Below are 27,439 nucleotides of genomic sequence, written 5' to 3' on the forward strand. Positions count from 1 at the left end.
TGTTCAACTCTAGGGAGTGATGCTCATCTCCGTTTCTTAGCCAAGGGAGTCAGCATTGTCCAAATATTTCCATGATCATGTGGCCAGCATGATTATATGCTGAAGCACACAGAAGACTGTTACATTCCCACTGAGATGGTACCTATTTATCTACTTGCGTTTGCATGCTTTTGAGTTGCTAGGTGGGCAGCAGCTGAGGCAAGAATGGGAACTCACCCATCATGCAGCCCTAGGTTCTTGAACCCGGGCCGTCAGCTTTCAAGCTGACAAGCTCAACATCTTTAACCACTGAGCCATCATGCCCCTTTATTTGTATCCCTCCTTTCTTATGTTACAAATGAAATAGAAAAAAATGAATTATCTATGGTTTTAATAATTAGACATAATAGATTATAAAAAGAAGGGAGTTATGTTGTAACCGTGGAGTAACAGGTGCATTTATGGTTTTACTTATAACTGCTGTAAAGAAGTTCAGAAGCTTCTACTTCTTTCTAATTTTTTCTATTTTTCTTTTATTTATTTCTTGCAGCGTTAGCTTTCTCTTTGATTTTTTTCTTAATTATGTATTTATTTAAATATTTCTATAGCTCCCCATCTTACAGCAAACTCTAGGCAGCTCCTAACCAACAATTAAAACATCAAAAATAAAATAATATAGTTATATAATATAATTTATATATAAATTATAGACCTACATATACAATATTATTTATATAGATATAAAACCATAAACATTACAAATCTAGCACCAAAGCTAAATTTCCAGTCGATCATTAATCCTTTAGTCTACCTCATCGCAATATTTGGGGGGAAAGCTAGGTCTTCAGTGCTTTTCAGAAGGCTACAAGGGTAGAGGCCAGGGGTGGTATTCACTTACCTTCACTACCAGTTTTTAAATGTGCGCGCGGGCCTCCTCCACACATGTGCAGAGCCTCAAAAAGGGGATGTGATGACATCCGGGCAGGTGGGTGGAGGCTCCCGGTGCTATCGGATCACGCAATCCGGATAGAATCGGCTGAATTTCACCACTGGTAGAGGCCTGCTAAATATCATGGGGAAGAGTGCTCCATTGGGCAGGGACTGCCATAGAAAAGGCACACTTCCTAGATCCCAAAGGTTGGCAAAGTTTAAGGAACACGACTAGCAGCATGCTCACCTTATCTAATCTGGTAGAACAAGTAGATGTCCTTAGGGAGAGACAGTCTCACAGATAGCCTGGTCCTGTGCCATGTAAGGCTTTAAAGATAGTAATCCTTTTCATCTTTTGAAATGTTTACAATATTGTTCTGTCATGATTTTAACATTTTTAATCCTAAATTATTCTGAATTTAATGTTTATTTTTATTGATTAAATAAATATTGCTCCTTGGTGCTTGGTTGTTTTGCAGATGTTTCATTCCCCAAACTAGGTAACATCATCAGTGCTATTAAGGAGTGGGGTTTTCTCTCACTTTACATTCTAATTGCTCGCCTTGTCAGAGTGGACTTGGGAGTTCTTTGGTTGGACTGTTTACGGTTAACTTTTCCTTGATTGGGATATTGTTTACTTCTTGATTGTTGGTCTGATATTAATCTTGGAGTTAATCTATGCTCTTCTGGGTACTGATTGCTTTTTGTTCCCTTTCTGGAAACAAAATTAAATTGCACATCACCCAGAGCCCTTCTCCGAGGAGAGGGGTAGTTAAGAAATATGAAATATAAACAAAACAAACAAACAGCACCTTAAATGGCAGCCAGAAGGAGATCGAGAGCGAGTGAAGCTTGCACAAGAGAGATAGTAAATGGGAAAATCTAAGAGTACCCATCACTGCATATGCTGCGGCATTCTGGACCAGTTGTAGTTTCCAAATGGTCCTCAAGGGCAGCTCCATATAGAACGCATTGCAGTAATCCAAACAGAAGAAGGAAATCTCCTGGGAGGAATGCTTCATTCATCTGTACAATTTAGTTGCTAGCAAACTCCCAAAAGACCCTGGATTGGGGGGTGGGGTCCTTGCTCAGCTAGTGTAAACCACCCCATCCTTGTCCGAAGATGGGTTCTCTAAAACACCAGTCTCTGATCATTTTTCTTCCCCAGTGTTTTTGTCCCTCCCTCCCTCCCTTCTCATGTCTCCTATATTTCATAACTGACATTTGGAATTCATTCCCTCAAGGCCTGGTGATGGTGATTAACCTGAATGGCTTCTAAAGCAGGACTGGATGCATCCACAGAAGGTTCCATGTTATTTCTGAAATGGGGACAGCAGGCCCCCAAGTGCCAGCTTATGGGAGAAATATAAGTTCTGTTTCCTGCATGTCATGGCTGGCCACCATAAGAAGCAAAATGCTGATCTTAAATGGTCTAATCTGGCCTGGCTGCTCTTATGTACTCAAAGATGTTCTCCATCCCTTATTTAACCTGCTCACTTTTTTCATGCCTTTTCTTCTCAACTTGCATTCCCATAAGTCCACCGGGATCCCAAAATAGATCATCACTAGGCAGCAACACTGGTCTCTTCTCTCACCAGGGCACTCACCTGCATAAAGATGCAACCGGTCACTTCAACCTTGTAGTTCCCTGGCACTTGGGGCAGATCTTGGCACTGGAGCAGCAGAGAGTTGTTGCTGTCCACATGGAATTCTGCCAGGACAGCATCTCCTGAACTCAAGGCCGCTCTGGCATCGATGCCATCCTTGGAATAAGTAAGTGTCCTGTATTGGGAGAGGGCCTGGAGAGCCACCACCGTATCCTGCAAAAGAAAGCAAAACTAGAATGGAATGGAATGGAATGGAATGGAATGGAATGGAATGGAATGGAATGGAATGGAATGTCGATGGAGATTCTCAATCATCCATGTCATGGTTGTCCCAAAGGTGCTTTTTTCAAAAGGCAACTGGACTTTCTGGTTTTTCTTTGAAGATGTTTTGTGTCTCATTCAAGAAGCTTCTTCAACTTTTTCCCACCATCCAGAGCTGAAGAAGCTTCTTGGATGAGAAGTGAAATGTCTTCAAACAAATAACAAAAAGTCCAGTTGCCTCTTGGAAAAAGCACCTTTGGGACAGTAGAGTGGAGAGTGGAATGGGGAAGGGAAGAGAAGAGGAGAGGAGAGGAGAGCTGGAAGGGACCTCAAAGGTTTTTTAGTCCATTCCCTTGCTCAAGCAGGAGAACCTATACCATTTCAGACAAGTGACTGTCTAGTCTCTTCTTAAAAACCTCCAGTGAGGGAGCGCCCACGATTTCTGAAAGCAAGCTGTTCCACCCGTTAATTGCCCTCACTGTTAGGAAGTTATCTCTCTTGAATGACACACCTCAGCTGGTCATCCTGGGAGCTGAGACTCAGCACATCTGGAGGCCATACCAAGGCATATCATATCACATCAGATTCGTTTCCAGTTGCTCCTTCCTACATCCTCTTGAGAATTTGTGAGGAGCAAACATACCTGTGTAGAAGAGTATCCTCCATTGGAATTCTGTTGTTTGATCAACCATTTGACAATGGCAGTTGCTGTCGTTAATTCTTCCTGGGACGGAGACCGTTTGTTGGTGAGGAAAGCAAGGAGCCCATAGGAGGTCATCTCTACCTCAGCAGAGGGAGCACGCAAGTAGAATGGAAAATCAGATCTCTGCTTTGGCTTCCCAGGTCTCTCCCAGTGGATGGAGCCATCCTCTTCAAAAAAAGAAATTAACTTTGGGTTACCCGAACAGCCCAAGCACCATCAGAGATATATCAAGTTACAACTTTGCATAAAAACATTTGGTCTCCTTCAGGGGTGAAATCCAGCAGGTCCTGACAGGTTCTGGAGAACCGGTAGCAGAAATTTTGAGCAATTCGGAGAACTGGTAGCGGAAATTTTGAGTTGTTCGGAGAACCAACAAATATCACCTCTGGCTGGCCCCAGAGTGGGATGGGAATTAGATTTTGTAATACCCTTCCCCCAGGAGGGGGGAGGGAATGGGGATTTTGCAGTATCCTTCCCCAGAGTAGGGTGGGAATGGAGATTTTGCAGTATCCTTCCCCGCCACACCACGCCACCAAGCCATGCCCACAGTGAAGAATGGCCATGTCACTTTTTTCTGTGCCATTATAACTCCAAACAAAGCGAACTGTTGTTAAATCGAAGCAAATTGTCATAAGTCAAGGACTAAGCAAACTATTGTAAGAGAGGGAGATCTGATTCATTCCATGATGGCTTCTCTGGCTCATCTGCCCACTTATTTCCTTCCAGTGGTCATTAATTAGTTATCCATGGAATCAGTGTATACCTCTATCCTTATGTACTGAAATGGGCAACAAATACATTTAATAAATAAATAAAATATAATCCTGTATAAAAAACACTTGATGTCAGCCCTGAAGCCATTTTGGGAGCATCTTCAGGGCTGCCACAGCGAGGCTGGTTAGAGCTGTGGGAATGTGAGGAGGGAGATAGAGATAGCCTGGGCGGGGATGTGTAGCCAAAATAACATTCTTTCCTGTGGGAGCTAAGGACGTTCCTACCAGGTGTTAGAGGGGTTTGGACAAAAGCCAGCTGGAGTTGGGACTGCAACCTGATTGGACCATGTGATGGACATGTGACCTGGGAGAAAGAACTTTGGGTTTTGATTTGGGTGTGGAAATCAAAACCTGGGTCTCGGGTCCTTCAGAGTCGAGTTTTCACCAGCTGTGCCAATATGGCATTCCTAATCAATTCATATTGAGGAAACTCTAGGCCTCAAAGTTTTGCTTGCTTTGTTACTTGGAACTTTGACACCTGGGGCTATAGGCGCTTTTCTTGACCGGGGGTCCAATGAACATTATTCTATGCATGCCAATAAGGTTTGTTGCACACCTCTAATTTCTTCGATGGGTACCTGATTGTTTTCGTAACAAAGAGCTCATTTCTTACCGTCCTTCACAGCTACTTTTAGAAGGGAGTCCAACATTTCTTGCCTCTTCTCCTCCTTCCCTGCCAAAGCAAAAGCATACGCCAGCAGAGCCCGGAGATAAATGTGGATTTCTTTTGCTTCAGTTGCTTTCTCCAAGCAGAACAAAGCATTTTGCACCACAGAATGCTGCAGAGGACAAGACGTTTAATGGAAATCAATATAGCACTATACAAAGCATTTTTATTTATTTTTTATTTATTTTATTTATTTGTCATAACAGTATATATAAGTATTAGCATGAACTAACTATACTATATAAAGCATATATATAATCATAAGTATGTAATAACTATATGAAATTGGATACTATCAAAGGGAACATTAGGACAGGAATGGTAGGCACGCTGGTGCTCTTATGCACGCCCATTATATATTATATTATATTATATTAATTATATTATATTATATTATATTATATTATATTATATTATATTATATTATATTATATTATATTATATTATATTATATTATATTATATTCATTACATTACATTACATTATTATATTCATCTCCACCCTATATCACCAGTGTCATGGTCATTTGTAATAAAGCACAAGCGAAAGTTAATCACCACTTGGAAATGAAATGTTTGAAAAAAGCTGCCGGAGTGACCAGAAGGAATAAAATAAAAAGATGATAAGGGAAAGAATTAGAATAGATCCAGTATTAAACTACACGCAAAAACAGCAAGTTAAGTGGTCTGCTCACCTAGAGAGAATGTCTTGAGAGATTCACACAACAACAGCATCAAATAACGGTGATTGATGTCATCAAAAGTGCAAGAGGCCGGAATAGCTCAGGCTGTTAGAGCCTGTTATTAGAACACAGTAGCCTGCAATTACTGCAGGTTCAAGCCCGGCCCAAGGTTGACTCAGCCTTCCATCCTTTATAAGGTAGGTAAAATGAGGAGCCAGATTGTTGGGGGGGCAATAAGTTGACTTTGTAAAAATATACAAATAGAATGAGACTATTGCCTTACACAATGTAAGCCGCCCTGAGTCTTCGGAGAAGGGCGGGATATAAATGTAAACCAAAAAAAAGAGACAGAACTTTGTATGGCGGCATTGTCCTTCTCCCACCAGTTACTTTGTAATCTAAGTTGGTCAGGAGGGAGGTTCCTGAAGAGGAGATTGTGAATAAACTCAGGATCTCAGCAAAGCCCTGGGATGAAGTTGGCTTTATTATTCGTTTAAGTTGTTAACTTAAACAGTCTTCACAACATTACACCAACAGCAAGCTGATGGTCTAATTGATGCAAGCCACTTGTTATTTTCTTCCTCCCCAGGAGAGGACAGAACCCAGAAGCTCAGGTTGAATGAAGAGCATAGAAACTTCAACCCTTGGGCTGCTCATCTCCGTATTTCTGCTGTCTGAGCCAATGCCAGCTACTTGCTCTTCCTACATGCTCCTGTGTTTTTTGGAATGAGGCTTAGCAGTTCCTCACTAGCTGAGGTCCAAGATGAGAGTGCTGATGGATCAAGCATGAGGAGAAGGAGGAGCAGAGCAAATCAGGACTGACAATGTAAAGATTCAGGAGATCGTTTTGTAAACAACCATCTACAGACTCCTCCATTATCTGCAAAAAGAAGCTCTTTCTTTCCAGTTCACACAAAAGCCCTTAGAAAGAAAGTCAAAAAGGCTTCACCCTAATGTGTTGAAAGATAACATTCTCCTAAAGTGAAAGCTGCTGATGTTGTCATAACTCTTTTCCTCTCCTATTAATAAATCTTGCTAAAGAACATCTTCCTTGGAAGAATTACTTTGGTGCAGTCAACAGCCGAGTCAGAACTGGCCATTTGAAGCCAACTATGAAGAAGCAAGTTAGGGCAGAATTGATTGGATTGCTATTAGTATATGGCGTTGTTGCAATAACCAGGAGACCACAATGCTATTGCAAAGTAGGAGTTTGGCTTGCCAAAGTACCAGCCCTGTTATAGGACACACTTGTGTGCTTCCCAAGGCTGAAGGCTGAACTGGCTTTGCACCAAAGAGAAAGATGAGCTGTTCTCTGCAGCGTTACCCAAGCCCCCTCCCTTCCTGGAGCTGCCTCGCAAATAGGCACCACAATTGTAAAGGTTCAAAGCCATCAGAAATCTGATTGCCTGCACAGAGCACCAGTTTGTCTCCTTGCCAAAGTGGTACTTATCTATCTACTTGCATAAAACATGCTTTTGAATTGTTAGGGGGACAGAAGCTAAGGCAAGGGCTTCAGCTCAAACCACTGGAACTGAGACCATCTCTGACATTAAGCCACTGAGCCACCATACCTCTTAATTGATTGGAGAGAGAAAAGGACAAAATTGATTGGAGACGAGGAGGGATAAGGAAGAAGTAATTGGGCTTATATAATTACACTTTGGGTTCACCAGACTATGACATGGCTTTGCATGTGCAGTGAAGCTAGTCAGATGTGGTCTATTTCATTAGCCTAAATGATTGTGAACTCTATGACCAAGTGGGAACTTGAACATGGGTTTCCAAACTGCTAGTTTACTGCAATCGTGGTTGCACTTTGCACACTTACGGTGGGCGGTAGCGGCACTTCCAGCAAAGCAATGGTGATGTAAGTTGAAAGAGTGGCCTGGTCATCAACTCCCCCCTGCAGGAGAGAGACAGATATCAGCTGCACCTATTATACAAAGAATTTCCACCATCTTCTATCATCCCTCCAATCATTCCAAAACTGTATTATATCTCCCTCCCAAGAAACCATAGAATTTTGGCAGCCAAGCAATATAATGGTGCTTTTTAAGGAGGCAACTGGACTTTCTTGTCTTGTCTTTTGAAGATGTTTTGCTTCTCATCCAAGAAGCTTCTTCAGCTCTGACTGGATGATGGGGAATGGAAGGATTTATACTCCTTGTAGACATTTGTATTCTTTTAGAGAGTTGTTGAGGCCACTTGGAGGTTTATCTGTATCCTCAGGGTCACCCGAGTAGTGCTAATGGGTTTGGAGCCTTCCTAACTGCAGGATGTTTTTCTGCCCTGTGTCCCTTCCCTGTTGAAGACAGGTGCAGACTGTTGAGGATGAGTCTCTGCTGTCTGCATCTCAAACTGAAGCGCAAATGGTTCCTGTAGTCTGCAATTTTTCTGGAAATCCATTCATACTCCTGCACCATTCAAACAGTGTTCATCTCGAAGTGCATAGCTAAAAATCTGTGTCTTCAAAGAAAAAGAAGAAAGTCCACTTGCCTCTTGAAAAAGCACCCTTGGGCACTACTGAAGATACTCTGTCAGTTTTTTGTGTAAAATGTTTAATCCTGACTGCTGAATATTCAAGAGTCTTTCTGTTTTGTCAATGCTGTTCATAAACAGAAAGACAACACATATTTTCTTCCAGATTAGAAATCCAGAGTAACTCCCAATCATTCTCTATGTGGTCAAACCAACTCAATCTGCCTGTATCTTCAATTCACATTCCTTCTTGAGCTCATTTATTTGACGGCAGTCCAAAGTTACAACAGCCTTGGAGAAACCGGATTTCAGTGCATCCTTGAAATCACAACACTGACACCAACCCCACAATCCCCTGAACACAATTTGGGCACTTGGCAACTGGCTTGCATTTATGACAGTTGCAAAGTCTTGTGTGATCACAATATGCAACCTTCCTGGCCATGTTGTGTCTTGCCCGCTCTCACAGCAGCCGGGGCCTTCTTACCTGCTCCCGAACACGGAGGAATGTATGCCTCCCGGCCCCAGTCCTGGCTCCATGCCCAGACAAGCTGCAGAGGAAGGAGCACCTCCCGGCCCCAGCCCTGGCTCCATGCCCAGGCAAACGGAGCAGCTAGACCCCTCCCTCTCCTCCACAGCATGTGAGCCTGAGGAGGGTTTATTTCCAACAGCTGCTGATTGGAGTGACCCTCGCATCAGAAATCTGGATAGGCGGAGGCAACAGAAGGAAGGGAGGGGCAGGCCTTAATGAGTGCTGAGTCATGGAGCCACACCCCATGGCATATATAAAGGATCTGCTTTCTGGCAGTCTCTGAGTCAGGCAAAGTCGAACTTATCTTGCTGAAGTCACTTTCTGGTCTCCTGCCTGCTCTGAGGACTTTGCTAGGACTTTGGGCAGAGCTGCAGAGGCAAGCCTGATTCGGATTTCCCTGACCCGGCCGTCAGTGGAGGAGTGGGACACGACAGGCCAGTTTTGGACAAAAAAAGTGAATTGGGGAAAACAGATTCACTTAACAACCATGGTGATTCGTTTAACAAGTACAGTAAAAATGTTTGTAACATCAGGCCGATTATGTGATGACTTCTTTAGAGCTATATCATTTAAGGTCCAGCAAGTCTGTGGTTGCAAGTCAAGTATTCCCAATATACCCAACTCTCATTTCCAAAGACAGGTCGTCGTTTTCTCCCGTCTGCATCTACCTTGAGGGCGTTGTTAAAAAGAGACCCAGTACTCCGAAAGCATCCAGTATTTTCCTGCCTCAGTGTCAGCGAGTTCTGGGCGTCGCTGATGTGCTTGTCTTCCACAAAGATTATGGATCTCGCCCGAGCAAAAGATTTCAGCACGAAAGCCGTCAGCCTATAAGACAGCCCAGAGCAAAGGAGAATCTCATTTTTCTAGCTCCCAAGCTCCTACAATCTTCTGCCATCTTGGGATTGAAGAACCCATTGAAAGAAGGAAGGAAAGTTAGGAGGGCAGCTATAACTGGGCAGTCAAAGCCCCCTTTTTCACCAGCAATGTGGTGGTTGCACAGTTATAGGCAATTATCTTCACTTTTTTAACCATTCCCGAGTATGCCTCCACTTGATATGGTTACCGTGTTTCTCTTCAATCTCAAAGACCACCCCCACCCACACAGATAGGCAAGACAGCAGAATATAAACTGACAGTAAATGCCACTCCTTACCAGAACTGATGATGTTACCTTGTCAGGGTAATGAAACGTCTGCAAGAAAAATAAGCAAGCTCAACGAGCCCCACGGACCCGTCGTGTCAACCCTGAGCTACAAATGTTCTCCTTTATGGCTCCTGAATTTTTTGAATGTTGATTTGGTTAGTCCATCACTGTAGAAAGTTTGAGAAACACGACCTTAGGAACAAAGAAATCTTACCAAGTGTTGCCTTCCTCTGAACCTTTTCCAAAAGCGCTGTAAGAACCATCGGGATGCTTGTAGTTCAGTTGCCTTTGATAACCTGAAGCGGAAGAGGAAATTTAGAGGTGAGCTGAGCAGGATGTGTGTTTCTAAACCCAAGTCAGATATTTCCTTCAAGTTTGTGATTCATTTCCAAAAGTCAGTTTGACTTAGAAATTGAGCCAAACTGACTTTGAATCTCCAAATCAAATATTCCAAATTTGGAATATTATTCAGTATGCTTGACTACACCTCCCCCCTTCCAATGGTTCCATTTATGATCCCATGGACATCGACCTTTGGCAACTAGGTGCTTCAGTGTTCCTAATTTTTACACATTTTGTTCGTATACAATTTTTTATTCATTTATTTATTGAATTTATATTGCCTCCTATTCACCCCTGGTGATTCAAGGTGGCTTACAGAATATAAAATCTCATTTAAAACAATAAAATTAATTTTTTTAAAAATCAAATAAATTAATACAATATAGTATAATAAAATCACCATCCACCCCCTGCCCCGGCGACAGCAGATCACATGAGCCATTTAATGTGCTCCATCCCGCTCTGAGTTCCCCAGGCCTGCTGGCAGAACCAGGTCTTCAGCGGTTCTGGAAGAGTACTAGGGTGGGGCTGTTTTAATCTCTAGGGGAATGATGTTCCAGAGAGAGCCACCACGGAGAAGGCCCTTCTTCTGGGTCCCATCACGTGTATCTAGGCAGCATTCCCTGCCTCCCCACTCTTATGGGTCAGGTAGATATGACCAACAAGAGACGGTCCCTCAGATAACCTGGTCCCAAGCCATGAAGGGCTTTAAAGGTGACAACCACCACCTTGAATTGCACCTGGAAGCAAATCGGCAGCCAATGCAGCTCACACAGGAGAGGTGATACATGTGCATACCGGGGGTCTGCACAAAACCATGTGAGCCACTGCATTTTGCACCAACTGGAGCTTCTGGATGCTCTTCAAGGGCAGCCCCATGTAGAGCACATTACAATAGTCAAGACACGGCATGAGTGACTGTGAATAGGGATTGTTGATCCAGGAAAGGGCATAACTGGCACACAACCAGTTTCCACTAATATAGCGGAACCCTTAAGCATAATCTTTGAAAAATCTTTCAGGACCAGCTCCCTTCCCAAACTATGGTCATTAGCCATGGTCATCCATGTCTTCAAAAAAGGAGACCCCAGCCTAATTGAAAATTACAGACCAATTTCTTTATGCTGCGTCACCTGCGAAGTAATGGAATCAATCATCAACCAATCCATCACCCTCCACCTAGAAACAAACAACCTACTCTCTAAGAAACAATTTGGTTTCAGAAAAAAATTATCCTGTAATTTACAACTTCTTCACTGCAAAAACATATGGACTACAAATCTTGATCAGGGCAAAGCAATAGATGCAATTTACATAGACTTCTATAAAGCTTTTACACAGTGGTACATGACAAACTTCTTCTAAAACTAAAATCCTACGGCATCTCCGGACCCCTCCATAATTGTATAACAGCGTTCCTGTCAAACAGACAACCAATAGTCAAAATAGGCAGTGCCCTATCAAATCCTGCTCCTGTCAATAGTGGTGTCCCCAAGGCAGCGTTCTAGGACCAACACTCTTCATATTATACATTAACGACCTCTGTGACCATATTATAAGTAATTGTGTTCTCTTCGCTGATGATGTTAAACTATTTAACACTACCAACAATACAGCTACCCTTCAAAAAGACCTTGACATTATGTCGGAATGGTCAAAAACTTGGCAACTCCAAATCTCAACCAGCAAATGCTTACACATTGGAAAAAAGAATCAGAATACTAAATACAAGCTTGATGGACATTACCTTGTTGATGACCCTCACCCTGTTAAAGACCTTGGAGTTTTCATATCAAATGATCTAAGTGCCAAAGCCCACTGCAACTATATCACAAAAAAGGCTTTTAAGAGTTGTAAACTTAATCTTGCGTAGCTTCTTCTCAAGAAAGATTACACTACTAACCAGGGCATATAAAACATTTGCTAGACCAATTCTTGAATACAAGTCGCCTGTCTGGAACCCACACCTCATTTCTGACATAAATACAATTGAGCGTGTCCAGAAATATTTTACAAGAAGAGTTCTCCACTCTTCTGTTTACAACAAAATACCTTATGCCACCAGACTTGAAATCCTGGGTTTAGAAAATTTAGAATTCTGCCGCCTTCGACATGACCTGAGTTTAACTCATAGAATCATCTGTTACAATGTCCTTCCTGTTGAAGACTACTTCAGCTTCAATCGCAACAATACACAAGCACACAATAGATTTAAGCTTAATGTGAACCGTTCCAATCTTGACTGCAGAAAATATGACTTCAGTAACAGAGTTGTTAATGTCTGGAATGCACAACTTGACTCTGTAGTCTCTTCCCAAAATCCCCAAAGCTTTAACCAAAGACTATCTACTATTGACCTCACCCCATTCCTAAGTGGTCTGTTAGGGGCATGCATAAGAGCACAAGCGTGCCTACCATTCCTGTCCTAATGTTCCCTTTGATTGTATTCAATTTGTATAATTATTTCATCCTTATGCTTATATATATGCTTACATATCATATAGTTATTTCATGCTTATACTTATATATACTGTTCTGACAAATAAATAAATAAATTAAATAAATAAACCCGCAGTTGCACAAAAGCTCTCCTGGCCATAACTGCCACTTGCTCTTCAAACAGGAGTCGTGAGTCCAGGAGAACCCCCAGATTACGCACAGGGTCTGTTCTGGATAGTGCCACCCCATCCAAGACCAAAGGTGGCAATTCTCCCTGAGCCAACAACACCAAACCCAGAGTCACTCGGTCTTGCCAGGGTTTAGTTTCAACCCATTGCTCCTCATCCAGCCCCTTACAGCCTCTAGGCACTTCAAGAGGGAGGACACAGCATCACTTAACTGACCTTGGACCAAGACATACAGCTGAGTATCATCAGCATATTGGTGATATCTCAGGCCATAGTGGTGGATGATCTCACCCAGCCGTTTCATATAAATGTTGAGTAGGAGCAGAGAGAGTACCGAGCCCTGCGGAACCCCTCAAACCCCTCTCTCCCCTCCCATCAACACTGACTGAGAGCGACCGCATCTCCCGAAGTTGCTCCAGGCGAATACCATGGTCGATGGTATTGAACACCGCCAAGAGGACAAGTAGAGCAAGAATAGATGCACTACTCCCATCCTGCTCCCACCAGTGATCATCCAGAAGTGCAACCAATGCCGTTTCTGTCCCAAATCCAGGCCTGAATCCTGACTGGTAAGGATCGAGATAATCTGTTTCATCCAGAAACCTCTGGAGCTGCTGTGAAACCACCTTCCCAACCACCTTCCCCAAAAAAGGAAGGTTGGAGACAGGTTGGAAATTATCCAACAGGGTGGAATCCAGCGATGGCTTCTTAAGAAGAGGACCACAGCCTCCTTAAAGTGCTAGGGCACTACCCCTTCCTGTAGGGAAGTGTTAATCACCGCCAGAGTCTACCTGCCTGTCACCTCCTGGGAAGCTTTCATAAGCCAGGAGGGGTGTAGGTCTAAAACACAGGTGCTTGTGTGCATACTCCCTAGGATCCTGTCCACTTCCTCAGAAGCAACATGGTCAAACTGTTCCCAGATAACAGGGCAAGAGCCTGCCTCAGGGGCTTCCACCGGACCAGTAACCACGCTGGCATCTAACTGAAAACAAAGTCAAGTGATTTTGTCTTCCAGAAAATCTGCAAATTCCTCAGTGCGCCCCTTCAAGTGGACCTCAATCTCCTCCTTCCCCAGGAGGAAGCAGCTCTCCTTAAAGAAGGTCGCTGGGCAATTATGTGCAGATGCAATTAGTGTGGAAAAGTATTTGCACTTCGCCACCGAATCACATGAGATAGGCCTTAATAGCAGCTCTTACCTACGTTCGATCAAGTTCATCTCTTGTCTTCCACCAGTGGCACTCTAGATGTCTCCTCATGTGTTTCATCCCCCTCAGTTCCTCTGTATACCACAGAGGGCAAAAAGGTCTACGGGTGAGGAGAGTTCGCATAGGTGCAATCCTATCCAGAGCCTCAGTCACCAATTACATTTATAACTCTCTTTTCTCTTTGCATAAACACTCAAGGTCACTTACATATTTAAATTGTAATTCATTCTAATTCTTCTAGAACAATAGAACTAGAAATCAGTGGAACAACTTGCTTCCATGAATGGTCCAACGCTGGAAGTTTTAAAGAAGAGATTGGATAACCATTTGTCTGAAATGGTACAGGGTTTCCTGCCTGAGCAGAGGGTTCAGGGTCCCTTCCAACTCTGTTATTCTATTCTCTGCTATTGCAGGACAATTGGATTGTCCAGAAGAGCAAGCCATTGAGCAATGTTTCATTCATTCATTCATTCATTCATTCGATTGTAATCCCTCATTTACTACTTTTTATAAGAAATTCAAAAGGGTCATACTCCTTCCTTGTTTTATCTTCCCCACAACACTTTTTCATTTTCCCCAACCAACCTTTTGAGGTGAGCTGAACCAAAAGAGAGTGCCTAACGCAAAATCACTCAGTCGTTCTTTCATGCTCAGGCAATACTAGAACTCACAGTCTGGTTTCTAGGTCAGCGTACACCAAACTGGTTCTCTATATTACTAATGTCTCTTGTTCCCAACATCTGGAAAGGTTCCAAGTGTCTCAGTCAATCTAATCTGTTTAATTTACAACCTCCTCGATCAATACCAGTGACTGAGCTTTCAATCGAGCCTTTGAAAGTTCCCAACTGCTGTAGAGAAAAAGAGAGGAAAATTTCTATGGGATGCTTCTCACCAGCCTCTAAGTATCCAACGACCTTGGATTTGATCTCCTCTGTCAGTTGTCCAGTATTTTTGAGATAGTTCAGGATATAGATATTGGGGGCAAAGAGGGCCATGTTCTGCTCCCCACAGCCGTAGGGCATCTTGAGAAGCTGATGGAGGTTCTTTATCGCTCCTCCTAAAATGTCACCTGAGAAAGGGAAAGAAGAGGACATATGATAAAGAGGATCTTGCCAACTTTGATTCCCCCCTCAAAAGATTCCACTGTCTGAATATCCAGAGAAATCTACCCAATTTTCTCCCAGCCTTAATGTCAGGTCCCTGCTAGGAACGCTGCCATTCTGTGGGAGTGGGGATTGCCATCCGGGGCAAGATTCTTTGCATGCTTTCGCTTTTGCTGTAACGGCGTGGGATTTAGGGAAGGGGACCAAGTTGACATGATGGATGCTTCCCAGCCAGTTCTAGCCTGTTACCAAGGTCACAACGTCCGTTATCAACCTCAGAGTTCTCAAAACACTTTTGAGGCACTTTATTGGCTACTAGTGGACCGGGGGCCATTGGAGTGGGATTTGAATGGGAAGAAATGGGCCGTAAAAGCTCAGGCTGGTAAGAAGCCTGTTATTAGAACACAGCAGCCTGCAATTACTGCAGGTTCAAGCCCGGCCCAAGGTTGACTTAGCCTTCCATCCTTTATAAGGTAGGTAAAATGAGGAGCCAGATTGTTGGGGGGGCAATAAGTTGACTTTGTAAAAATATACAAATAGAATGAGACTATTGCCTTATACACTGTAAGCCACCCTGAGTCTTCGGAGAAGGGCGGGATATAAATGTAAATAATAAAAAAAAAAGAATAGCTTAATGCTTTGAGTGGGAACTTCAGATTCCGCCTGACCTCTGTGAAATCACATTCTCTTCCGCAAAAGTTTCTTTTGAAATGCCAATTGTTTCAAGAGTCATGCTTTCCTAAAGAGGTAGCTGAGGCAGGTCCTTACATTTAATCCGATGCCCTAAAACTGCCAACCACAGTGACTATCTAACATGCTGGAATACAGATAGTCCTCGACTTACAACCATAACTGAGTCCAAAATTTATGTGGCTGAGCTAAGTGAATTTTGCCCTTTTTATGACATTTCTTGCCATAATTGTTAAATGAATCAGTGCCGGGGTTGGGTTAGAAATCACTCAGCCCAGGCTTAATGGAAAACTGTCAATCATGGACCATACAGGTAATCCTCAGCCTATGACCACAACTGAGCTCAAAATTTCCATTGCTAAGTGAGATAGTTTCTTGCCACAGTTGTTAAGTGAATCGTTGCAGTTCTTAAGTTAGTAACATGGTTGTTAAGTGATTCTGTCTTCTCCATTGACTTTGCTTGTCAGAACGTCGCAAAAGCTGAACCTACGACCCCAGGACACTGCAACTATCATAAATCTGACTCAGTTGCCAATCTTTTGAATTTTGATAAATGCATGGCACAACATAGGATAATGAACACATCAGGACTAGTTTCAGAAGTCTGAAGGGAACATACATACTAAAATACTAGAATTAGGAGAAAACTTGCTAAATGATATTTGATGTCTTGGTCTCTTGTTTGTATAACTGCACATGGTAAATATCTGTTTCCCATAACACTGACATATATATATTGTGCCCTTTTGTGGTTAGAACATAAATATGCCATCATGGATGGTTATGGAGGTCACACTGACTAAATTCCTGACTTGTTACTGATACCTCATCCCACCAATGACAGTCTCTGGAAATTGTCAGAGTCCATCATTTGATCTCTCCCCACCCCACTCTGGCTGAGAACGTGTATGTCATCCTCCAGGAAATCAAGTGGTAATTAAGAAGACAAATGGAAAAGATAACACCACAGAAAGAAGTCAGATTACATACACTGACCCTTACTATTGTGTGACCCGATGTAAATCCAGAAGTTAGTTTACATTCACTGACTTATACTATGGGAACATGCAAACCAGATTCCAGAATACCCAGATGCCAGAGTTGAGGATTTATGACTTTGTGTGTGTAAGAAAACATGGCTTTCTGTCATGAGTCCGTAGTTCTTCCTTGCATGTATCTTGAGTATGTTCGGAACAGCTAACCATTTAAGCTTGACCAAGATTAAATGCTATTTTACTCAAGCCTCTGTTTAAGTCTCTTGATTGGCAGGTATGAGCTTAGACATATTAATAAATGGACTTTACAAGTCCATCTGCATTTAAGAGATGCACCATTCTTTTGAAGACAACAAAGTCCATATTTTGGACTGGTTAGGGTTAGGGTTTGAAAGAGGGGTCAAAGAGGCCATCTATGTCAAAATTGAACAGCTCTCTCAACAGAGCGGGAGGGATACAGCATCAGCTATCTGCAATCTACAACACAGTCCTTCCAACAGTTCCAAGAAGGCTCCACACCAAATTGCACCACTCAGGTGACCCTGATGACGCAGATAAACATCCAGGTAACCTTAACAACCTGCTAAAAGGATGCAAATGACCAGCTGTCTGCAAAGACTATAAATCCTTCCATTCCCCACCATCCAGTCAGAACTGAAGACGTTTCTTAGATGACAAGCGAAATATCTTCACAGAAAAACCAGAAAGTCCAGTTGCCTCTTGAAAAAGCACCTTTGTGGTAAATCAAGGACTACTTGTATATGGAATTGGAGCAGCTTCCAGATTGATCCAGGGACCTTATATCGGAGTACCCATGGACAGAATTAATTTCCAAAATGAGTACCACGGTATGTCACTTACCCAGCACACAAAAGGAGGCCCTGGCTGAGCCTTCGACAACATTCTCCGGTAACGTCAGAGGAACAGCTTTGGACTCAGGTTTTCCTATAAAGGAGAAACAGGACTTTGATCATGGTGTACCTGGCACTGCTTTTCTAACTGACTCTTGATGCACGTTCTGCTTAGAAGGTTGAGCTGCAATAGGGATTTTAGCAGGAATCAAATTGTCCGAGGGACCACGTCCAATTTATATCCTTTCCCCACTCCTTCCTCTCATCTAGGTTTTCCCGAATGCCTGGGTTGGGGAGGTGGTGATCTTATGGAGGAGATTTTTTTTAAAAAAATGAGCATTTAGAGTAAGTTAAGATCTGTGCCTACATGTCAGATCCGTGTATGTGCCATTCTTTGTGGAAGAAGGGGGGGGAGAGTTTGGAGTTGTCACATTTGTTTCTTTTCCTATGTGTCCTAAGTATCCAATTTCTTGCCTGATCCTCTTTATATAAACTTTATCCTGATTTATAACCGTTGCCTGGCACCAGGAATGCCTGGAGAATTTTCACACCTCCGGGAAATGAAAGGGAGGGGGGAGGGGGGAACAAATGGATTGTAAGATGATCGAGAAACTCTTCCTATCTGTTTCTCAGAGTGGGTGATGCAATTCGTATTCACACCAGCAGATTGGTCGGAATCTACATCGGAAGGTAGGGAGAGGGTTCCTAATTTCCTTTATCCTGAACTGCATGCCTTGAGGGACCCCAGAGCCTGCTTTGAGTTTTGACTTTCTTTCATCCCTTTCAATAAAAGATTCCTTTTGAACTACAAAGTTCTCAAGAGTTCGTACTTTCTTGGAAGGGGGAGGAGAAGTTGGTCCTTACACTACAAGGGCAACGTACCAGGTGCACAGAGAAGAGAGTTGAACACCACTTCTTTCTCGATCCCTTCAGGCTTCACCAGAACAGAAAGGGAAGGAAAAAGGGAGAGGTGAACAGGAGTGTTAGAATCATTTAAAAAACTCGCTGTGGACATAACATTTGAATTAAATAGATGACCACCAAGAGGAAATGCAGAATGAGCATTCTGCCAGCGAAAATGAGAGGTGAACCATCAAGAGGTGCATTTAGAATTCACATCACTGGATAGGTCAACACAGAATTGCTTTGTATTGTTTCCTAACAAGGTAATTTCTGAGGGTGAAGGTTCGTTCTGCAAGCTTGTGGGTTGGTTTCTGAATGTTTCATTACCAGGCTAGGTAACATCTTCAGTGGAGTTTAGGGGAGTTTTGTTAGCCAGCCTAGTAGTTTCATTGAGGGCTGCATCAGGGTTGTGTTTGACCTCAGAGGGCAGGGGTGGGCATGGCTGGGGCAGTCTCCTGCAACCCTCTGCCAGTGAAAACGGAACTTGGGAGGGCCGTGATGAACTCCCGCAACCCTCTGCAAGCAAAAACAGAGCTCAGGAGGGCTGTGTATAACCCTCGTCAGCTTTGTTTTCGCTGGCAGAGGCACCACGGGCCGGTGGTGTTTCCAGGGTGGCCCACAGACCAGATCTAAGCACCCCGTGGGTCAGATCTGGCCCCCAGGCCTTGAGTTTGACACATCTGCTCTAGTTTTTTATCCACCTTTTTTCCCCAATGATTGCACATCTCTCTTCCATTCCGTCTCCTAAGTTAGTCAGCTTCCCGTTAACCGATAAAGTTATATTATTCCTAATATTCCTAATTCCTGAAACTTTTAATGTAAAATCTGGACTAATCCCTTTTTCTGTCATTTGCTGGCTTTCTAAAAAGATCCGCTTTTTGTTGTAGTCATTTCTGTCACTTTGGCTCCCTTTCTCATACGAGCCATGCTTTCTATTGTAACATTTGTAATCCAAAGGAGAAGAAAGCGAAAAGTGCGGGGGGGGGCGGGGGGAGGAGATGAACGGGTCACTGACAAGAACCCTTCAGATCGTGCCAGACTTCTCCCAAGGAGCAGCGCTCCAGAGCTCAGATACTCACTCTACTAACTGGGGTAAATAGCTGACTGCTGGTATTTTCTTCAGAATCATCCCTGACATTTAGCACAGATATCCACCATCGCTTTACCCAGAAATCTGTGTCCCCTCATTACCCAGCCTGGATTTAAAGCATCCCACATACCTCAACTAGTAATGACTTGATCACGACGTCTTTGTTTCCAATGGTGGGCACCTCCACTACTTCATTCCCGCAGTGCTGATTTGAGGTCACAGCCTCTGCACTTGCTGTGAGGTTTATCTCCCCTGGAACAAAAATGGTTGTTACCTTTATATTGTAGATTGAGCACAGAGTCCCTGCGAGGGTATGGTTAGATAAGGGACAGCAGAGCCTGCAGCTGAATAGTTGGGAGATGCAAGAGGATCAGAAGAGACCCTCCCTAGTTTCTCAGGCTGTAAAGGAGACAGCGGGAAAATTGAACTTTCAGATTTGTAAGTCAATTTTACTAGGTAGATCAGACAGGAAACACAACTTGATGCACTAATTCGATTCTACTGTAAATCTACATTAGTAGAATCTTGCAAGTTTGAAAGTACAGATCTCCCACTGTCTCTTTTACAGCCTAGGAAACTAGGGAGGGTCTCTTCTGAGCCCCTTGCCCTGCCTTCTGTACACCTGTGGGTGTTGCAGTCTCCTAGCTGACTTTGGCAGTGTCTCTTTGCCTAGTCTCCCAAGGTCTTTCTCACATATGTTACAATCCTTAGGAGAAAATGATATAATTAAAACTCTGCTCCTTGTTTTACTTTACGCATAAAGGGGAAAGATCATCTTCTAAGTAATGGCTCCACTATTAGAAATACCACTTACCTAGAATTTTAGGGGTCATCATCCATGACACCGTTTTTCTTCCGTTTGCACAGATACAATAGGAATCCTCCTCCTTCTCCGTAGGAGATGCCTCAAAGTCAGCAGAAGGAGTCAGAGATATTCTGACCTGTCCATTTGGGGGGAAAAGTTAGTTCAATGGGAAAGCTATACATCCCCACTGCAGTGCCGAGAAAATCTCATAATCATCATTTCCCATGAGGCCCTTGGGAGCCTTTCAAAAGGCCCTGAAAACATGGTGTCTTCAGCAACTTTGGGAATCCCATGGGGAGCCTGCACAATGATTAGATGAATGGTCTTCTCCCCCAATTTTGCTTTTATTTATTTGTTAAGTTTTTAACACCAGTGATAGTGTTTGAATATTTGTCTATTTGTTTAATGCCACCATCTCCGCTTTACAAATATACATATACATATATGAATGAATGAGATAATGTACAGCATGTTCAAAACTCTTATTCTAGTACTTGAGGTAGGAATCCAATAAGCTTCTCTTTGCTATTCTTGGTAAAATGGGCAATTAAAGAACTCAAAAAGGGGGATCAACCCCATTCTGGCTAATGGTAAAGCCAACCACAATCTTCTGGGCACAACCTACACTCCCTCTGCAAGTTCTAGTTCATTTCTCCCTATACACTCATTACTTCCATGGCTGTAATATTCCGTAGAGAAGCATCTGCTAGAGTAGTGTTTTCAAACTCAGCAACTAAATTGAGTGGACTTCAATTTGCTGGCTGGGGAATTCTGGAAGTTGAAGTCCAAACATCATAAAAACATCAAGCTTGAAATAATGTATTAAAGGAAAAGAAGTATTGAAAGCCAGTTCTCTGGCAAAAATCGGAGTGAGAGAAATACATAGCCATTTGTCCAGAATGATCTAGGTTCCTGCTAGAAGAGAAGATTGAACTGGAAGACCTCCAAGATTTCTTCCAACTCTGTTCAGAATTGGGAGCAAATAGACTGGGCAGAGAAAGAAGACCAAGCAGTTTCAAGAATACAAAGGGAAGGTCTCACAGCAGCCGTTAAATGCTCCTTACCCGGATGCAGTGAGTCTGGTAGGAGAAGACGGTAGCCTTGAGTGGGAAGGCTTCTCCTCTCACCACGGAGTAAGGCAAGGTGAGTTCAATGAAGAACGGCTGGAAGCCCTTCATAAAAGTGGGCTGGGCTAAGCCAAAACCTGTGTCTGCAGAAAGGCAGAAAGCTCCAGCTTTCCATTCGGTGATGGTGTCTGGGATGGTCACAGGAAGAGCAATCTCTTTGGGTTCTTCAGATACATCATTCTTTCTACTTGAACGATGGACTTGAGAATGGCTGTTTCCTTGAGAACCACTGAAGGACACAAGAGAATAGAAAGTGAGGAAAGCAATCCACTTCAGGTAATCCTCGACTTACAACCGTTTGTTTACTGACTATTCCACGTAACAACAGCATTGAAAAAAGTGGCTTATGTCCATTGTTCATGCTTACAATCAAAATTTGGACGCTTCGCAGCTGGCTCATATTTATGACGCGGTGTCCCAGGGTCACGCGATCCCCTTTTGTGACCTTCAGACAAGCACCGTCAACGGAGAAGCCAGATTCACTTAACAACCATGTCACTAACTAACAAGTTGTAAAATGGGGCAAAATTCACTTAACTCTCTTGCTTAGCAACAGAAATGTTGGCCTCACATTTATGACTGTTGCAGTGTCCCAGCATGATGTGATCACCTTCTGCAACCTTCTGACAAGCAAAGTCAATGGGGAAGCCAGATTCACTTAACAACCGTGTTACTAATTTAACAACTGCAGAGACCCATTTAACAACATATATTTTGGGCTCAATTGTGGTTAAATGTTGAGGACTACCTGTATATTTTTTTTTTTAAAAAAATCAGTATTACAATCAAGATGTCAGCTGCTCATCTTCACTGTCTTTGAAGCTTGCTAGCAACTGCCATAACCAGGAAGAAGGGGGCATCTGGGAAAGGAAGCGTACTGGAGGTGTGAAAGGATGCTATGGGAAATTGGGGAGTATGGACACTAACAGAGGTGCCAAACAGAGCCATCTGCCGAGCTTCGAGAACGCCAGACCTGGGAAAGGAATTTACACTAGCACCGAGTTCCCAGAACATCAGAACAGAGCCTGATTGGGAATTGCTTTCAATATACAATTTTCACACAATTTTTCTATAGAGGTTGCGTCATCCATTCTGCCCTCAGCATCTCTAGTAAAAATACCTTTTCTCTAAAACCTATGGAGTCAAGGGTATTTCTTTCCTAGGGAGTAACTGGGGCCAGACTGACAGAGGATGAATTGCAGGCAGACTCCTCCCATGCAAATTTTAAGCGGCTGACTTCTCCTGCTGCCTTCCAGAAATATTGGATTACAACTGCTCAGCCAAGCCAGCTCGAACTTGCCATTGGGAATAATGTGTGAGGAGCTATAGCCCTCCATGCCTGGAAGCCCCCCCCCCCTAGGTTGGAGAAATTGGTCTCCAGGGGAATCTCTTAAACTGTGCCATCCACTTACTTTATAATAACCAGGTCCCATATCCACGTTTCAGGAAAGAAGCGCCGAGGTGTCCTTTTAGGGGCAGCCTCAACCTGAGGAATGGGAAGCCCCGCAAGAGCACCACCAACACCACCAAGAGCACCACCAGCACCACCAACACCAAAGGCAACTCCAGGGATTCCCACGGAGCCAATTCCCGGGGGAACAAAACCCTGAGCAACAAAAGGCTCACTAGGTATTGGTAAACTTTCAGGCCTGAATTCCATCACTGTAACAGAGAGAGAAAACCATTTGATGAGTTGCACTCGAAGGATACTAGTCCCTCCCCCTCCCAAGTCCAGTTTTGGTCTTTGTCCGCGTTAAATCATGGCGGATGACTGGAGGCTTCCAAACAGTTGGACAATGGGGGAACAATGTCCTAATTTCACCACCGGAAGCCTCAGCCTTTCCACTTTCTTTGCTTCATGGAACTCTGTACCAGAGTTCAAACGTCACCTGCTGGATTCCCCTGTAAACTCCACCCTCTTTCTGATAGTTACCATCAACCCCTCAATTAAAACTGTTGTTTGATGTCTAATTATATTCCCTCATTTTGTATGGCTGTGGTATTATTATTATCCTTTTCATCCTTTATACTGCCCGCTCTTATTGGCATCGTGTTGTGATTATTATGTAAATGAAGACTCAATCATCCAGGCCAAAAGCATGCAAAAAAGGTTAAATCATGGCAACTAGGCCAAAGTTTATTAAACAGAGATGTTTCATTACTCATCCAAGTAACTCCTTCTGTCAAAATGAAAAGTTCTGGTTAGGCATAGAGTCAGAAAGTCATTGGATTGTACTAACTCTTGCAGGGGTTTCTCCCCAAAATAAAACACAATATGTTGTTGCGATATTATGCCATATGAACCCCTTTATGAAACTGTTTATGAAATTACTTATGTGCAAATATAAGCATGAGCAAGTTTTGAGAAATTGCTTATGTGCAAAAATATCAGCATAGGTAAGTCTGGCTAATTGTTATCATGTAAGCAGAAATCTGTTTGATGCCAAGGTTACAAAGATGTTTGCCAGTAAATGTAACAACACCTATGAGATAGCCACAGAACATTCCTTCTCTGATAAGGTCAACTTCACAGAGCTTCAAAAGAAGTTTGCTCCTACACACAATTATATGAGATTTATTAGTATGTAGTCAGGATGTTTCAAGATGTATTTCTGTTTGCTGTACCACGTAGGCAAAAAGCAGAGAACAAAGAATCACCTCATGGTAAAACTCCTCCCAAGAATTACGAGCTTTCTCCCAAAATCATAGGCTTGTGGATGTGCTTGTAGTCACGTGTTCACATGTTGAATATATGCTAATATGTAACCACCCCTGCTTACCTTCTGTAACCCACCCCTAACCCCTAATCTTAATAAAAGGGTTGTTTCGAGCTAGCTCGGGGCTCGCTCACCCCGAGGAGAATTGGACTCTGCTTATTCATTTCTCACTCCGTCTGGCGCGGGGATTGCCCAGACCCTTTCGTGGCGAGCCCGCTGGCCGCGAGAAAAGCCACAATATGTAAATGAAGACTCAGTCATCCAGAGCAAAAGTATGTAAAAAGGTTAAACCATGGCAAACTGGACCAATGTCCCACTCTATTACTCTTTGCCTCTGTGCCTAACCCAAAGGTTTCCTTTTGACAGAAGGAGTTAAACTTGGATGAGTAATGAAACATCTCAGTTTAGTAAACTTTGATCCAGTTGCCATGATTTAACCTTTTTACCTATTATGATTATTAGGACTCTATTGTTTTGCATGTACAGTGAGAGCTTTTATACCGGAGACAAATTCCTTGTGTATCTAATCCTACTTGGCCAAATGAAGTATTCTGTTCTGTTCTACTCCATACCATTCTAATTAATATCAATCTCTCAATTCCTCCCCTCACTTAATCTCAGCACCTAATGTGATGCGATTGGGGGAAGGGAGGAACTCAGTTTCTGGCAAGATGGTGGCTCCAATTGGGTGATCAAAGTCACACCTCTTGATATTGACAGACATAAAAAATGGACAGGCTTCACAGACACAGGTCTGGCTGTCATCTTGACTTTCTAAAAAAAACACCCTTTCTTCAAATATCTTTTTACTGATGGGTATCTTAACGTACCCCTGTGAATTATGTTTTGCTTAGCGGTGGGCTTTTTTAGCCTATTGTTGCTTCAACAGGAGGAGAATCTATTGCTTTATATTTATTCATGGTTTTGGTTTCTGCTGTTGCCCGCTGGTATGTGTCTCTGTACAAGTCAGGATTTGGGTCCTCAACAAGTCAGGAATAGCAATAGCACTTAGGCTTATATACCGCTTCACAGTGCTTTACAGTCCTCTCTAAGCAGTTTTTAGAGTCAGCCTATTGCCCCCAACAATCTGGGTCCTCATTTTACTGACCTCGGAAGGATAGCAGGCTGAGTCAACCTTGAGCCTGGTGAGATTTGAACTGCTGGCAGTCAGCAGAATTAGCCTGCAGTACTGCATTCTAATCACTGCACCACCACGGCTCTTCTCAATTGCTTAAGAGCGTTCAGGTCAAGGATTTGGGCATCAAGAGAAAGTAAGTGGCATTGCACATGTGGTGACATCATTTGTAACAATGATACGGTGCAGATCAGATGGATTCTAGGGTACAGAAAAATGAAACAACAGAGCTGGAAGGGACCTTGGAGGTCTTCTACCCGCTGCTCAAGCAGAAGATCCTATACCATTGCAGACAAATGGTTGGCAAATCTCTTCTTTAAAATCTCCAGTGATGGAGAACCCACAGCTTCTGAAGCCAAGCCATTCCACTGGTTAATTGTTCTAACTGTCTGGAAAGAGCCTCTTATTTCTAGGTTGGTCCTCTCCTTGATTAGTTTTCAGCCATTGATTCTTGTCCTGCCCTCAGATAAAGCATAGAGAATCAAGTCAACCTTAGTCCATCTTTTCATTAGACTAGACATACCCAATTCTTGCAACAAAGGAACACTCCCTCTCAGGCCCCGTGGAACAGAGGAATTTGGGATCAAATCTCAGCTATCGGGGTCTCCATCAGTCGTGGGTTGCCCCTGGTTTGGACTGGTTCGCAAGAACCGGTAGTAAAACTGGCAGGAGGCTCTGCTCACTGACCCCAACATTATCAGGAAGCTTCTGTACATGCACAGAAGCTTCTGCGCCGAAACCCGAATGAGCAAAGCGAGCGCACGTGCACAGACCCTTTGCAAACTGGTAGTCAAGGAAAGTAGAACCCACCCCTGGTCTCCATCCATGAAAGAGTTCCAGCACTGAATCCTGGAAGTAGCTCGATTGTAAAAGATCCCTTTCCTTATCACTTTCTCCCCATTCCAGGTCTTACCAGGGATGAATCCTCCGGTGCAGAAACGCCGGTTGCGTAGCTTGGTGTTGGTAAAAATGTTCAAGCCGAAATCCTACCAGATGAAGCAAAGAGCCACTGAGGAACAGGCCTTTCTGCTCATGAAAAGTAATGATCAATGTTTATTCTCAGTACGTTCTAATATACCCAACCATAAGGAATGTATTATTGTCCAAACTCTCTAAAGTAATTTTTTTTTCATAATGCTGCATCCGGTGGTACTATTCAACTAATTTAACAACTGGTTCTTCCTAATGACCGTGTGGGCATGGCTGGGGGGGAGGGTGTCATGTGACTGAGTGGGCATGGCCAACTTGATGTCACTCATGGCAAGGTGGAGCGGCATAGGTGGGCTGTAGCAGCAGTGGCGATAGCCAGAGCCTTAGACTTACCTTTGTGCAGCAATAGAAATTGTGATTCTCTGACACCTCATCTCTTGCTGGGTCTCACTGCACGACAGTCAGGGTTTTTAAAAGGTTTTTGCAGCAGGAAACACGGGTGGCTATTTCCAGCCTTTGTTGGTGCAGCTGGGCATGACTCCGCCCTGAGTTACTGGTCTGCTGCTGCTGCTGCCTCTTTGCCAGCAAATAGCCTGCAGCCGCTGCCTCTTTGCCAGTGCAAATGGCCTGCAGCTGCAGCCTGTTTGCCGGTGTGAACAGCCTGCCACTGCTACTGCTACTGCCTCGGTTCAGCCTGGCAAAGAGGCGGTGGCAGTTTGGGCTGGTAAAGAGGCAGCAGCAGTGGCAGGCCGTTCGCACCTGCAAAGAGGCAAAGGAAGGCTCACCAGACAGGCAAGTAGCTGGACCACGTCTGAGGCAGCAGAGAATGGCGAAGGATGGCTCAGCTGGGAGCAGGGCCACGTGGGAGGCCGGGGTGAAGTCAGGCAAGTGGGCTGGACCGCGGGGGCTACATGGTTGAGGCAAGCGAGTTAGTGAGTGATCAAGCCAGAGAACAGCAGCTGCTATGCCGTGGCCAAGGCGGGCGAGGCGAGATAAGGAGCGACTGGGAGGGGAGGGGTGGCGTAGGTGGGGCCAGCCAGTGGTGAGATTCGCCAGTTCTCCGAACTGCACAAAAATTTCCGAAGCAGCTGAATCCCACCTGTGGCTGCATCCTCTGTACATATTGCTGCCCGTTTGGGTGGCACTTAAAGGGACAGACAAGG

At 43.7% G+C, this 27,439-nt stretch overlaps 1 protein-coding gene across 2 annotated transcripts in view; it reads right to left on the reverse strand.

Annotated features, from left to right (window-relative positions):
- The window catches only part of LOC131191511 (alpha-1-macroglobulin-like), a 91,339-nt gene that overhangs the window by 12,401 nt on the left and 51,499 nt on the right, over nucleotides 1–27,439 (reverse strand). For both annotated transcript variants that reach the window (XM_058169732.1, XM_058169731.1), the window contains exons 17-30: nucleotides 26,260–26,332; nucleotides 22,907–23,156; nucleotides 21,432–21,723; nucleotides 20,377–20,503; nucleotides 19,693–19,814; nucleotides 18,452–18,503; nucleotides 17,580–17,663; nucleotides 14,823–14,999; nucleotides 9,971–10,052; nucleotides 9,281–9,437; nucleotides 7,431–7,505; nucleotides 4,867–5,032; nucleotides 3,421–3,647; nucleotides 2,517–2,729 (exon numbers count right to left, since the gene is read on the reverse strand). In XM_058169732.1, coding sequence (XP_058025715.1) covers nucleotides 2,517–2,729; nucleotides 3,421–3,647; nucleotides 4,867–5,032; nucleotides 7,431–7,505; nucleotides 9,281–9,437; nucleotides 9,971–10,052; nucleotides 14,823–14,999; nucleotides 17,580–17,663; nucleotides 18,452–18,503; nucleotides 19,693–19,814; nucleotides 20,377–20,503; nucleotides 21,432–21,723; nucleotides 22,907–23,156; nucleotides 26,260–26,332 — 2,097 coding nt within the window. The remainder of the gene's footprint in view (nucleotides 1–2,516; nucleotides 2,730–3,420; nucleotides 3,648–4,866; nucleotides 5,033–7,430; nucleotides 7,506–9,280; nucleotides 9,438–9,970; nucleotides 10,053–14,822; nucleotides 15,000–17,579; nucleotides 17,664–18,451; nucleotides 18,504–19,692; nucleotides 19,815–20,376; nucleotides 20,504–21,431; nucleotides 21,724–22,906; nucleotides 23,157–26,259; nucleotides 26,333–27,439) is intronic.

This window comes from Ahaetulla prasina, chromosome 2 (assembly GCF_028640845.1).
Source record: "Ahaetulla prasina isolate Xishuangbanna chromosome 2, ASM2864084v1, whole genome shotgun sequence".
In the NCBI taxonomy this organism is placed as follows: Eukaryota; Metazoa; Chordata; class Lepidosauria; order Squamata; family Colubridae; genus Ahaetulla; species Ahaetulla prasina.